This window comes from Heteronotia binoei, chromosome 6, assembly GCF_032191835.1.
Source record: "Heteronotia binoei isolate CCM8104 ecotype False Entrance Well chromosome 6, APGP_CSIRO_Hbin_v1, whole genome shotgun sequence".
In the NCBI taxonomy this organism is placed as follows: Eukaryota; Metazoa; Chordata; class Lepidosauria; order Squamata; family Gekkonidae; genus Heteronotia; species Heteronotia binoei.
The window spans coordinates 42,061,414-42,075,313 of record NC_083228.1 but is presented as its reverse complement, the minus strand read 5'-3'; the positions used below and the strand labels follow the sequence as shown (position 1 = coordinate 42,075,313).

Here is a 13,900-nt window from a genome sequence, read left to right as displayed (position 1 = left end):
CCAAAGTCTTTGAGCTTCAGCTTCAGCCAGGGCCGGTGCGTGAGAGTCAGTGAAGTAGGTGGCCGCCTCAGGTGCCACTTTGCCGCAGGAGCAGGGGACGGGCAGGCGCCCCATCCCCAGTGACCTGATCAGAGCTCCGCCAACCTGCCCAGAGGCGCCCCCCCATCTCCACCGACCCAACCAGAGGTGCTCTCCGTCCCCGCTGACCCGACCAGAGGTGCCTTCTCCCCATCCCTGCTGACCACGTGCACTTCCCACAAGTGCTCAGCCCAGCCCTCTCCTGCTTTAAAGGGAGCTGGCAAGAGACCATGGTCTCTTGCCATCTCTCTTTAAAGCAGGGAAAGGCCGTGCTGAGCTCTTGTGCTAAGTGCGTGTGGCCCGATAATGTCATGGTGAGGTCATTGGAACGTGTACGCTTTGCGCACACAAGAAAACACCAAAAGGGGCAGGGAATCAGGGCTCGGCCTAGGGGCACCAGAACCCCTAGTGCCGGGCCTGGCTTCAGCATCTGACCTTCCAGAGAACAGTCAGGGTTGATTTCCCTTAGAACTTACTGATTTGATCTTCTTGCAGTCCGAGGGACTCTCGTCTTCTCCAGCACCACAACTCGAAAGCATCTATTCTTCTGTGCTCTGCCTTTCTTATCGCCCAACTCTCACAGCCATGCATTACTACTGGGAATACCATCGCTTTGACTATATGGACTTTTGTTGGCAAGGTGATGTCTCTACTTTTTATTATACTGCCTAGGTTTGCCGTAGCTGTCCTCCCAAAGAGCAAACGTCTTTCAGTTTCATGGCTACAGTCACCATCTGCAGTGATCTTGGATCCCCGGAATGTGAAGTCTGTCACTACTTCCATGTCTTCCCCTTCTATTTGCCAAAGAGTGATGGGGCTGGATGCCATGGTCTTAGTTTTTTTGATGTCGAATTTCAAACCTACTTTTGTGCTCTCCTCTTTCACCCTCAACAAGAGGTTTTTTAGGTCCTCCTCACTTTCTGCCGTTAGAGTGGTGTCATCTGCATATCTGAGGTTGTTGATATTTTCCCCAGCAATCTTAATTCCGGCTTCTGCTTCATCCAGGCCAGCTTCCCATATGATGTACTCTGCATATAAATTAAATAAGCAGGGTGACAATATACATCCTTGTCGAACCCCCTTTCCTATTCTAAACCAATCAGTTGTTCCATATCTTGACGGTTGCTTCTTGACCCTTATTCAGGTTTCTTAGGAGACATGTGAGGTGGTCTGGTACTCCCATCTCTTTAAGGACTTGACACAGTTTCTTGTGATCCACACAATCAAAGGCTTTAGTGTAGTCAGTGAAGCAGAGATAGACGTTTTTCTGGTACTCCCATGCTTTCTCCATAATCCAGCGAATGTTGGCAATTTGATCTCTAGTTCCTCTATGTCTGAAACCCAGCTTGAACTTCTGGTAGTTTCCAATCTACATACTGCTGAAGTCTAGCTTGTAGGATCTTTAACATGACCTTGCTGGCATGTAAAATGAGTGCAATGGTGCGATACTTTGAACATTCCTTGGCATTACCCTTCTTTGGGATTAGAATATAAACTGACCTTTTCCAATCCTGTGGCCACTGTTGCATTTTCCAAATTTGTTGACATAATGTGTGCATCACTTTAACAGCATTGTCTTTTAGGACTTTGAATAGCTCAACTGGAATATCGTCATCTCCACTCCCTTTGTTGTTAGTAATGCTTTCTAAGGCCCATTTGACTTCACACTCCAGGATGTCTGCCTCAAGATCAGTGATTTCACTGTCATGACATTGAGATCCTTTTTGTATAATTCCTATGTGTTCTCTTCTGCTACTGCACTGGTTACTTATCTGCTTCTGCTCCCCCCCCCCCTTCCCATCCTCGGCTGGTGGCTGGGTGGTGGCGGTGGACCTGGCAATCCTATTCTGGACCCAAATCAAAGTGTTGGTTTTTACCTTTAAAACCCTTCACAGTTTAGGGGTCTCATATTTATCTAACCACATTTCCCAGAATAATTACTTCTGCCAGCTGCATTTTCAGACAGCCTCCTCCATGTAGTGTTTTTCTTTAGGACTGTCCATCCGGCGATATTCAAGTGATAGGTTTTTTTCTGTGATAGGACAATTCCTTTAGAATATTTACCAGAATGAGATTTGTAATGTGTTGCTAATATGTCAGCTACCTTAGCTCTAAGCAGATGAATCAGGGTATTAAATAAATAAATATATGGAAGTCTGTGCTGCTGAGTGGAATGAACTAGGTTTGCATGGGAGAAAAGAAAAGATTACGTGCCTGATGTTATGAAGAGTTAAGGGTGCTGCACTACAGTAAAGAGGAACATGAAGAAGATAGTTGTCTTGATAGCAATTGCCATTCATAGAAACTTTACATAATTCAATCATTTTTTCTCTTTTTAAGTAAATTTTACCAAAATGCCATATTTGTTTTAGCTCTGTTTCCTAGTGTGGAAGTAAAAGACCTTTCACAAGATAACATTGACTATGAAGTTAGACCACAGATGGTTGGAACAGAAATAGAAGAATGTTTGCTGACCAATAAACGCAACCTCAGTGTGGGTTTTCCAGAAGAAAGCCAGTTGCAAGAAGAGGTTCCAGTAAAGGCAGAGGAAACTAATTCTACTGACTTTCCTTGCCCATCTGATCTGCTTGACTGTCATCTTGGTTGGAACATTGCATTCTATGGGTCTGAATGTTTTAGTATGGAAGTTCACAACTACATAAGAAAACTTGGAAAGCAAAAAGCGAGTGGAACTCAGAAGACTCATGCCAAAAGAATGGTACATATATTGGTTTTCATGTGTGAAAAAATTCCTTTGCACTTTTAAATAGATGTGGTATGTAATATGGGGCAAAAAGATATCTTTTAAAAAATTATCCAAAATTCATATCTGTTCTACCTGTTTCCCCAGCTCTTGCAAAATAGACTCCAGACCTGTTTTGCTGCAATGCAGATGCCAGTGTAGACTTATAATCTGCACAAATAGGAACAATATAGGTACAAGAAATTCATTTATGCTTCATATTTAGTCCTGGAATAATGAACTAAGATCAGGAAGAGTATTTACTGTGAAGCAAAGCCCTAAGTTATTCTGTCTGAATATACTAGGAAAGTTTGTTTTTTTGGGAGGGAGAAATTAAGACATTTTGATATTTCAGCAGCTTAGATCCAAGGACTCCTTCTCCTTTAAGACTGCTGATACCAAGCTGAGTTTTGTATAGGCTTAAAATGAGCCTCACAATTTGAACACTCTTGAGTTTACAAATCTAGCATACTCTTTATTTTCAGTTCTCTGCCTGGAGAGGTCAAGTTCTTGCCAAAGGCATCACTGGAGTCATGCCTTGAATTAAATATCTTTTCCTTTTGACTCACCTACTAAAATGCAAAGCCTAGTCTTGAGAACAACAGAATTAATGCACTTATGACTTAATGGTGTTATCAAAGAACAGAACAAAAGTAACCTTCAAGCATCTCTATTTTCAGGGAGAGTATAGCTTGTCATGCAAGAAGAGGTGACCCTTTCTTTAATAGATCAAAAGCTTATGTTAAATTTAAGATGTTGTTTTCAGAGATAGCATCTAGGTTATTGTTTATCTTGGGACATTCACACAGTCCTAGTGTGACATACTTCACAGGATTGTTGTGAGGACAAAATGGAAGAAGGAAGAATATTTTAAACAACCTTTAGCATTCACTGGAAGACAGTAGGGCCTGACGTGACTTTGTCCATGGGGTCGCAAAGAGTCGGACTCGACTGTGTGACTGAACAACAGCAACAAGCATTCACTGAGGCAAAAATTGTGGGATAAATGAATTAAATAAATTTGAAATGGGCATGCAACCCATGAGAAATTTTGCATAAAATGTTTTCTAATTTGTGCACATATACCGATATACAGGATGATGTGTAGCTTATATATTGGCTGCAATCAGATGCCATGATAAACTGGGGTTTGTTTAAACCCAAGTTGGCTGTACAAATCTTGCTTAGTCTACCAAACATATATACCAAATTACAGTTTGTTTGTAAATCTCGGTCTGTTGCATACTGTCTGTAGCACCTGTCTGCATTACTGCTTCCAAACAAAATCCACAGATGGTATCCTGAATTCTCTTATGTTGCCAAGCTTCTGGCAAAGTTTTAGTTCATGTGCAGCACACTTTCTGTTAGTTGGCTGTAATAAGTGGGAAGGAACTGAAGGAGGAAACGTTTGGGGCAGAGGTGTTGAAGTCATTTGTTATGAGGGCTGGATCTGACATAAGTGTCACTTTGTTGGGCCATGTCATGTGTGCCACAAAATATAATACAAGATGCCAGAGGTACAAACTTTATAAAGGTGATTTCAGATGTCAAAGGGCAATAGCAAGCTTGATTGAATTAGGAGTGATATGCTGAGGGATAGTAGACATGGAAATACCAGCATTGGTAATGATACAGAAAACCTAGATCTCAGTTCCATCCAGGAGGATTCAGTCCAGGAAGATGCAAAGAATAAAAGGACATGTCTGACACTGGAAACCACAGCATTCAATTGCTGACCTAAGCGTAACACTGCTCTGACAAAGGAATTTCAAAAGGGAGATTAGAAGAGACTGCTAAATTGCAATTGATAATGAAGCTTGAGATAATGCATCCTTTTGGACTGGACTGAGAGTTAGTTTTCCTGTCTCATTACTAATGTGTGCTATTATCATTAATGATAATAATAGCACATCTGAAATCACTCCACTCTCCAAGATACAAGGACCAATCCAAGGGTTCTAATTCCTAATCAGTCTTTTTTTTAAAAAATAAATCCAGATAGGAACAGAGAAATCCAATTTAAAAAAAAAAACTTTTCAGAATAAGCCAAAATAATTTCCTCAGTGCACATTGTTCTTGTCAGAAGAATCCATCCATTCACAAACCTCCCTTCCCGAAAGAAGTGTGCTTGCACAAAAAGCTTGTATCTGGAATAAAATGTTGTTGATCTTAAAATTGCTATCTTTGGACTCCAACTTTGTTTTTTCCTCTCTCTTTCCTTCCCTTCTCTCCAAAAGAGGAGGAGCAGTCCTGGAAAAGGAAGTGTGTGTGTGAGAGAGAGACAGAGAGACAGAAAGCAAGGGAGGAGGGTGGGAGGCAACAGGCAGGAAGCAAAGAGCCACTAAGGCAGCTGGGAAAAAGCAAGCTACAGTGCAGCTGCAGCAGCATCTTTGGAAAGGAAGCAGGAAAAAGAAGTTGCTTGGGGGGCAGATCTGGGCTCTGGGTGGGCCAGATGCTACCCATGGGGCACATGCTTGACACCCCTGGTTTAGGGCAAACAAAGCCTCCTCCTCACTCCTTTTTTATCACTGTATCATTTGGGCAGCCTAGTGATAGTAATTCTGAGCCCTTGGTGAAAGTCCAGAATGGGGACCCAGAAACACTGCTACCACCTCCTCAGTAGACCAGGCCTGTAACCACAGTGGGAGCATTTGGGGGCAATGCCCCCCATGGATGAGTGCCACCTCCCACAGAAGAAAAAAATCAAAGAGAATTTAAAAATTATTTTAAAATTATTTTAAAAATCAGGCAGGTAGGTAGGTTTTTAACAATGCAAAATAAAATTGCAACATCCAAAAAAGAGTCAGAGATCCTTGCTTCCCAACTTATGTAGATGAGGAAGCCAGTAGAGTTATGAGGACTGCAGGCTAGGGAGCTGTTCTGTCAGCAGCTTCCAACTTTCTTATTTCTCTCTTTCTCTTTCCCCCGACTCTCCTGCCCCACAGGATTTCCCAGTGCCTCACCATCCAAAATTTCCTGGCTATACCCCTGCACTGGCCCCACCAGGGCCAAGTAAGGGCATCACTGTTGCCAGAAGCCAACTGCTTCAGCCCAGATAAGGCAAGTGCAAGCATCTGCAAAAACCTGTTCTTTCCCCCCTCCTTTGAGGAGATGGGACTGTGGGCAGCTGCTCCCCCACAAGGGTCTGGGGCAACTGCCCCTGTTGCGCATTGGCTAAGACTGCCTGTTGTGCCATGGCATTCTTTAAACTGTGCTTTGAAACCAAATAGACCTTTTACGGTTCTCATTCTCCCTCCTTTGCCATTTTGCTACATTCCCTAATGTATTCTCTCAGAAAGAAACTCCATTTGAGATGGGAAGAAATATGATCATGGTCACTCATCCTTTTCTGGAATATAAAGGAAGGTTGAAGTGGGAAAATTCCTTTAAAGACCTATTGGTTTATGGTTCTAGTATTGGTGATGAGTGGAGGAGATATCTGATCTGAGTTGACAGAGGAGATTATAGGGGTGCTTTCTTTTATATTTTGTTATATTATAAATATTGTCTGTTTTAAATTTTATATGCCCCCCTGAGAATGCTGGATGGGAGGGATATAATTATTTTGAATAGATATTACATTATACAGAAAAGCCATAAAGATTGTTTTTGTATTATAATTTGTGCAAAGAAACTGTCACTGGATAATCCATCCCCAAAAGTGAGGAAAAGAAGATTACCCGTCTGGCAAGAAGTCTAATCAGAAGTTATTGGCATAGCAGAAGGGCAATTGGGAGAACAAGCATTTGTTCTTACACTGCAGAAAGACAAAAATAGGAATATTTATGATGAAAACACACACAGAAGAATGTTCACACATGATTGAATTCTTCAGCTACGACCATGGTTTTTGCATGTGACAATATATTAAAAAGTTAGTATAATCTGTGTAGCACACCAATATTTATAATAAAAATTCTATATTTCACCTATTTATGTATCAAACAATTACATCATATCATACATCACAATAAATAATATTTCTATACATGGACATACATGTCCTGTGCTCTGTGCAGTCAATCAAATGGAAAACAACTGGTGAAGTCCTATGGGCTTAGCTAATAATTTATTCAAAGATGCCCAGAGTTCTGCAAAAGACGAGATGTTCCTTAACATTATGGATGCTGTCTGTTTGAGGAGTGTTCAAGGACACCATCCACTCAAAAACTGTCCAGACATTGCTTGTCAGATCTGGACAATGTTTCAATCGCTCCTCATCAGATACTAATCAAGGACACCAACTTTACTGAAGATACTAATCAAGGAAACCAACTTTGAATAAATATTCAAAGCACCAGTAAAAAAAAAAAGGATGTCAACAACTTTTCATAACATTCACTAGCTGGTATACAGTTTATATTGACTTTTTTGATATATTGTATTTTTACTGTGGATTCTTTATTTGTGTATTTTGCATGTGACAGACATATGGAATCAGGCTTGGCTTGTGCCTGTTTTCATTGCAGTTTTAGGCAAAAATGCAAATTACAAATGTAGTGAGTATACGGGATAAAACTGTAGTAACATCAAACCAATCACTGTTGTTCAGTCAAAGCCCTGCACTAGGAAAAGCTGTTTCTATGAGGTGCTTTCACTTACACTTCTCATTAAAAAGATCTGGAAGGACCTAAGTGATTTTTTTAGCTCCGTTTCTCCCACCACCACTCAAAACAATATCCATTGTACTACACCATTCATTAAATTGTAAACTATTTCAGAACAGTGCTATGATAAAATATGCAGAATGAATGCTGGAACACAACTGAGCTTTTACACCTTAGACACGCACCTTTTAAAATCAGGTTGGTCTGAAGCAAGAAAAAAGTTTGAGTCCAGTGGCACTGTTAAGACCAACGAAGTTTTATTCAAAGTATTGTTGGTCTTAAAGGTGCAACTGAACTCAGACTTTGTTCTTATACCTTTTAAGTCATTGGGTTTAAAATGATGCAACTCTGCTTAGGGTAGGGTAGCACTGTTAAATGGCTCTTTGTGATTTTTGAAAAAATTATTTCTCCTGGATCTTTGGTAAGGAAGTGTATATCTGCAAATGTGAAGATGATAAATAGTAATGTAATGTGCAGAGGAATGTATTTTGAACCCCTTTGTTAATGTATGTTAATATATGCTAATTAATTATGAATAATTTTATTGAAGAACTGAGCTATACAACAAAAAACTGATTTTAAGCACTGCAGTTTCTTCAAATGACATCTGAGGGACTTCCCACACATTTAACAACATTTTGTGGGTTTTGTACATGCAGACTGATTTGATGCCTTTATTGTAGTCAGTTTCAGTTTAAGAAAACAGACTCTCTGGGAACAATTTGTGGATTTAACCGTATTCCTAAAAAATAACTTAATGGCCTATTTATGATTACAACTACAACAGATTTCTTTATCAAGCATTTAAGGGATGTTCAACTGTATTAATTATACTTTTATCCTGCCCTTACTCCAAGGGTTTATGTGAGTAATTCTATGTGATTTTGACTTATTTGGCTTAAGTGCCTGTTCTGATTACTTTACTGACTGTTAGAAGTACAACTTTCAATTCTACCTTTTATATTGTGTTTTAAAACAACATTTCAAAATGGGTTCTTCCCTTCCCTTGTAAAACCAGAAGATGAGCTAATGTCTTGTCTTTGGACAAGACAAGGCCTCTTCGCCTCAAGAGAAGGATATGAGATTGGTTTCCTCCCTCTTGATGTGCTGGATTCTTTGTCTGATGAAGTGTGCTTAGAGAACACACGAAAGCTTACGTTCTGAATAAAACTAAGTTGGTCTTAAAGGTGCAACTTGACTCCTATTTTGTTCTACTACTTCAGACCAACATGGCTGACTACTTGGATCTATCCCTCTTGATGTGTGAGAGTTCATAAGGATGCTGCCATCTTGCTTCTAGATTACTTCAGGTCATTTGCCAAAAATGTGCTGATTGGTAACTGGAAACTATCAGCTCAGTCTTAGGAGCTCTGATGCTTTGAGTAGTACCAAGGAGATAAAATTCTAATGCAGTCATCATACTTCCAAAATAAAATTGAATTACTGTTCATTTTATTTGCCAGTGCAAATTATTTCACACAGGGAGGGCAGGTTATACATGGGGCATAAACAATTTGCAGCATGTGCTTGGAAATGGGAATATCTGGCATATGCTTTGTGCCAGTGAGGAAGGAGAGAAGGATTTTGAGATCCTTGAAAATTCCTAAACTCTCCCTCACTGGCTTATAAACACATATCAGATTGGGGGGGGGGGGTGTCCCTTGACCAAAACAGAGCAACTTTTAAAAAAGAGATAAAAGTAAGGCTAAGCAATAGTTGGCATCCTGATAAATTTCTAGTTGCTATTAGATCTTTATAGATTAGATCCACACTTTCTGCTAACACCGTTTTCACACACAGCTTACCACACGGTCATGTTCTTGTTCTCTCCGCAGTGTCTGTCGGATTTCCCACTATCTGCGCCGGAGTTACAGCAAGTGCCGCGGCTTTTGCGTAGCAAACGTAAATTGGGTTTTAGCTTTTTACATTTGCTACGCAAAAGCCGTAGCACTTCCAGTAACTCCGGCGCAGATAGTGGGAAATCTGACGGACGCTGTGGAGAGAACAGGAACGTGACTGCGTGGTAAGCTGTGTGCGAAAATGGTCAGAGATTCTTAACAATAACATGAGATGTGGTGCAGGAGGCTACTACAAAAAGGGAAGATGGGGGAAATCAAAAATCCTCTGGCATTATTCTAGCTGTGATTCTGAAAATCATTGTATCATTATAAGATTGTTTTCACTCCTTCTCCACTTTTCCCACCAGGAGCTTGAACAGCTGATAATGATTGAAATGAGAAATTATAGAAAGAGTGTAAAATTCTACCAGAGGTTGTTGCATAGAGAGAGAAGAAGCAAAGGTATACATATAAGTGTGTAAACTAAGAGCTGTGTTACAGCAATTATGCACCTGTCCTGATGCTGACAAAATAGTTCTCAATGTACTTTTTGAATCTTCAGGTTGTGAAGCAAAAACTATGTTGCCCAAACTGAGGGGACAGCTAGAAGAAATGAAAGCAAAGGTACTATTTCTTGAACTAGTAAAGAAGTATTTACAGGTAATTTTTTTATTATTTTCCCTCACTATTTGGAATTTTATATCTACTGTTTCTTCATCAGTGCATATGGAAAAAGGATCTCTGCAAAAGGCGCTATACTGTTGGAAGAGTAAAGTAAAGAAGTCAGTGGAAACCACTTAGAATTAAGCTGCTGGATATCTGCATAGCTCATGCAGTAATTTCTTGGTTGTACTGTAGTGTAATGGAATGCTATGAATGGGCAAATTCTATATATTGACAAGTGGGGTGTATCCAGAGAATCCATGTTGCAGAATGTCTCTGTATGATGCAATGTGTCTCTCCGTATACTCTGTACAGAGACAAATTGTGCATCCTTCAGGATCTCTTGTCAGTAAGGACTGGGGTGAAGGACAGTATTTTGGCTTAGTGAAGGTCATTTCCTCAAAGGGACATCCCTAAGCCATCATGTTACCCATAATGACTCCTTTCATTTAGAATCAAGGCTGTTCCTGTCTCCATTTAGCCTCAAGTAGGCAGCCGTTTTGGTCTGAAGCAGTAGAATAGAGTATGAGTCAAGTAGCACCTTTAAGACCAACAAAGTTTTATTCAGAATGTAAGTTTTCATATGCATTAACACTTCTTCAGACGACGTACCCAATCCCCTTGTCTGAAGAAGTATGCGTGCATATGAAAGCTTACATTCTGAATAAAACTTCGTTGATCTTAAAGGTGCTACCTGACTCCTACTCTGTTCCATTTAGCCTCATCCTGGATTTTATATGTTGGACACATTCAGGAACATCTAGTTAACAGGATGCAGACATGTTGGTTTAATGCTACATATACCATATTTTGTTCTTAATGGCTGGAGAAAGAGGTGAAAGGTTTTTAACTGCACTTTATTTTTATAGATATAACTTTGATGTGCAATCTCTAGCGCTGATCCAGAAGTTCTGATAGATAGGAGTGTGTGAATTTTAAAAAAAAGTTTAAATTTTGTTTTGTTATTTCAGAAAAGGCATGATTATCATTTTCCCAAACCTGTTTTGGGAAATTTGGGGGAGTATTGGTTAACTTTGCCTCCAGACTCCAGATCTACTTCCACTGTTTTCAATAGGCAGTAGACCCAGCCTCTACATTCAGGCACCTGGTCTACTGCTCACTGAAAACAGTAGAAATAGACCTGGCATCAGGAGTTGGATACTAGGTACCACTGAAAACATCTGAAATAACCCATCAAAATTTTGAAATTTTTTGAAATGAATTTCCAGAATCCCAAAGTTTTGGGAGTGTCTTACTTAATTTGAGGTATTTCTCATCTAAAATGAAAAAGGGAAATTCAGGCACTCTTTCAGATAAAAAATGTACATCCCATTAGCACACACAGGAAGATTCCAATGTGTACATGAAGTTCCATTTTAGAAGAGACTGCTTCTTGAATTTTATTATTGAGAAAACCTCTAAAGTTTGTTAATGCTATACGTACCTATTTTAGATATCTCAGTTTTTGTTCTTTGCACCATTCTAACTGCCGTGCCTCTTTTTGGTGTAGATAATGTATATAGAGAAGTGGGGAGTTGAACCAAGTGACCTTTGTACAGTTGTTAACATGGCAAGAAGTGAAACCCTGGGCATAAGCTCCTTGGACAACTTACTGCTTTTCTATAATGTAAATAAAACCCAGCTCAACGACCATCAAACTCATCCAAGGAATCTGCAAGCTGGGACACCACTTGGGCTAATGGCATATCTTTACTCCAGGTACAACTTGATCTACAGCGCCATCTTCCAAAAAAGAGAATATGTTTCTCAACTGTCATGTGGAAACAGTTATCCTAATTTCAAAGCTATTTCATGGATTCTGAGCTGCTGGAGAAATTCATGGCATTTCAAATACCACATGCAAGGGAATCTTTCCACAACAATTCCATTGCATGACCTTCCCCCAAAAAAAATTATATGAGGGAAGATGAATTCCCAGTCAGGAGGAGGGAATCCTATAACAGTGGCATATTCTCCTCCAGTAGTATGCTCCTAGATTAATATTGATAATTTATATTGGTTTTTTCAGGCCTACATATTTCTAGAAAGGAGAAGGGTAGTTCTGACAAATTAAACTACACTTCCGATGCTACTACTTACAAAAGGAAGAGAACAGAATATCAGACTAGCACACTGCCTTACGTACTTTCATCAAATCTTCTTTTCTCTCAGTTTAGACATGGAGGTCAAGATGCTTCTTTTCTCCTGTTGGCAGTTGGAGCCTAAGGGAGTTGTCTGGAATCCATTGAACTTGTTCATTTTTGAAGAAGGCCAGTAAAGCCACATTTGCTGAAAATGGTCATTTGAAGAACATCTCCTCTGAGTACTCCAGGCACCAGGCATTCTGTTTTTATTTTTCTTCCTACATTTAGGCTCACCACGTTTTTTTTGAAGACACACTGAGGCTTGCTGCTGCTGCCTCCCAGTGCAAACAGTACTTTACTTTAGAAGGAGCTGAGCGCCCAGCCCAAGCTCAAAGCAGCTGCTTTGTGCTTTGGGTGCCTCAGCACTGCCTCCTTCAAGCTCAAACAGCATACATTGCTGTTTGGGCTTGGTTAGATTGCAAGTTGACCCAGACGTTGCAAAATTTGCCTCAGTCCTTTTAACCCACGCATCAAAAGAATAAAAAATTAAGTGTCTTCTGCTACTCAAGAGCTTTTTAGGGGTACAAAAGGAAAGAAAAGTTGACCCAAACAATCCAGTGTTTTCACTGACTGCTCAGGGGAAAAAAGGGTGTGTGTGGAATCAGACATTTAAATGTCTGGGGGTTTTCCCCAGCTTCCCCCCCCCCTAGATGGCCAGTGAAAATACTAGATTGTCTGGGTCAATACCAGATACCTACATTTTATAGGAGAAATTTCTATATTTACATTGAATACACCTATTTAAGATACAAAGCATAATATATAAGATAGTATAGCTGAATCAATTCCTTTGCCTTTCAGGGGGGATTGGGGGGATTTTGCTTTTATTTCCTTTTTTTTGTTTCCTGGTTGTTTCAAAAAAAGAATATTTGAACTTGCAAAATTCAGTTTTTTCTTGTATTCTACAGAAATGCATTTTTAGAAGGCTATGTGCAGCAATTCCTGTTCACATTCCACTATTTCTGCACGCAAGAAGAATTTCTGCAATTTCTTCTTGATAGAATCAGGCTTACCTTATCCAGGTAAGTATCAAAATTTATTTGATCTATATTTTGCCCTATCCCACAAACAGGCTAAGGGCAGCTCTCAACACATAATAAAACAATAAAAATTTCATAAAAACATCAACCATTTTATCCAATAAATATTTCAGTACTTAAACTCAGGGCTTTTATTTAAGCAGGAACACAGTTCTGGCAGACTTGGCATCGGGGTGTGGCCTAATATGCAAATGAGTTCCTGCTGGACTTTTTCTACAGATAAGTGTAGAAACAGATAAGATAAGTATAGAAAAAGCCCTGCTTAAACTAAGTTAATACCTGATGGCAGCTATTAATGGCTGACTACAGTGGATGCTACAGCAATGTCAGGGGGCATATTTCTCTCAACTAACCAAGATCAGTTAATACTAGTGCCAAGTTGGTACAGGCAATACAATTGAGGCAGATTGAGCAGATTAAGCAGAGAAGGCCAATGGACATCCACCGACTCATCGGAAAGCCTGACAGAACAGCTCCATTTTGCAGGCCCTGCAGAATTGTAATAATGCAAATACATTTCTGTTGTCTAGCAGAAGCATTAACAGAATTGGTGCCATTTCTCTGTCCCTAGCATTTGTGTATGACTGTTTTATTTTTAACTAAGAAACATTCAGTTACATTCAGCGTAGGTAGGATTTATAAAGTTGCTTACGAAATACAGTTGAATCTTAAAGAAAATAAGAGACTTTCTTTCACCTTGGCTGATCTTTCCCTTTCCACTAACAAAGTACTTTCTGACTTCAGGAGCTTTTCTTTCCTATTAAGCTTTAACAAAGAAACGTATGTT

The 13,900-nt window shown here is 39.8% G+C and overlaps 1 protein-coding gene across 1 annotated transcript in view; it reads left to right on the top strand.

The window, feature by feature from the left end:
- Positions 1-13,900, top strand: part of KNDC1 (kinase non-catalytic C-lobe domain containing 1) — a 95,837-nt gene that overhangs the window by 64,740 nt on the left and 17,197 nt on the right. The window contains exons 17-21 of the mRNA XM_060241371.1: positions 2,451-2,797; positions 9,635-9,728; positions 9,829-9,926; positions 11,440-11,648; positions 12,982-13,095. Of these exons, the coding sequence (XP_060097354.1) occupies positions 2,451-2,797; positions 9,635-9,728; positions 9,829-9,926; positions 11,440-11,648; positions 12,982-13,095 (862 nt within the window). The remainder of the gene's footprint in view (positions 1-2,450; positions 2,798-9,634; positions 9,729-9,828; positions 9,927-11,439; positions 11,649-12,981; positions 13,096-13,900) is intronic.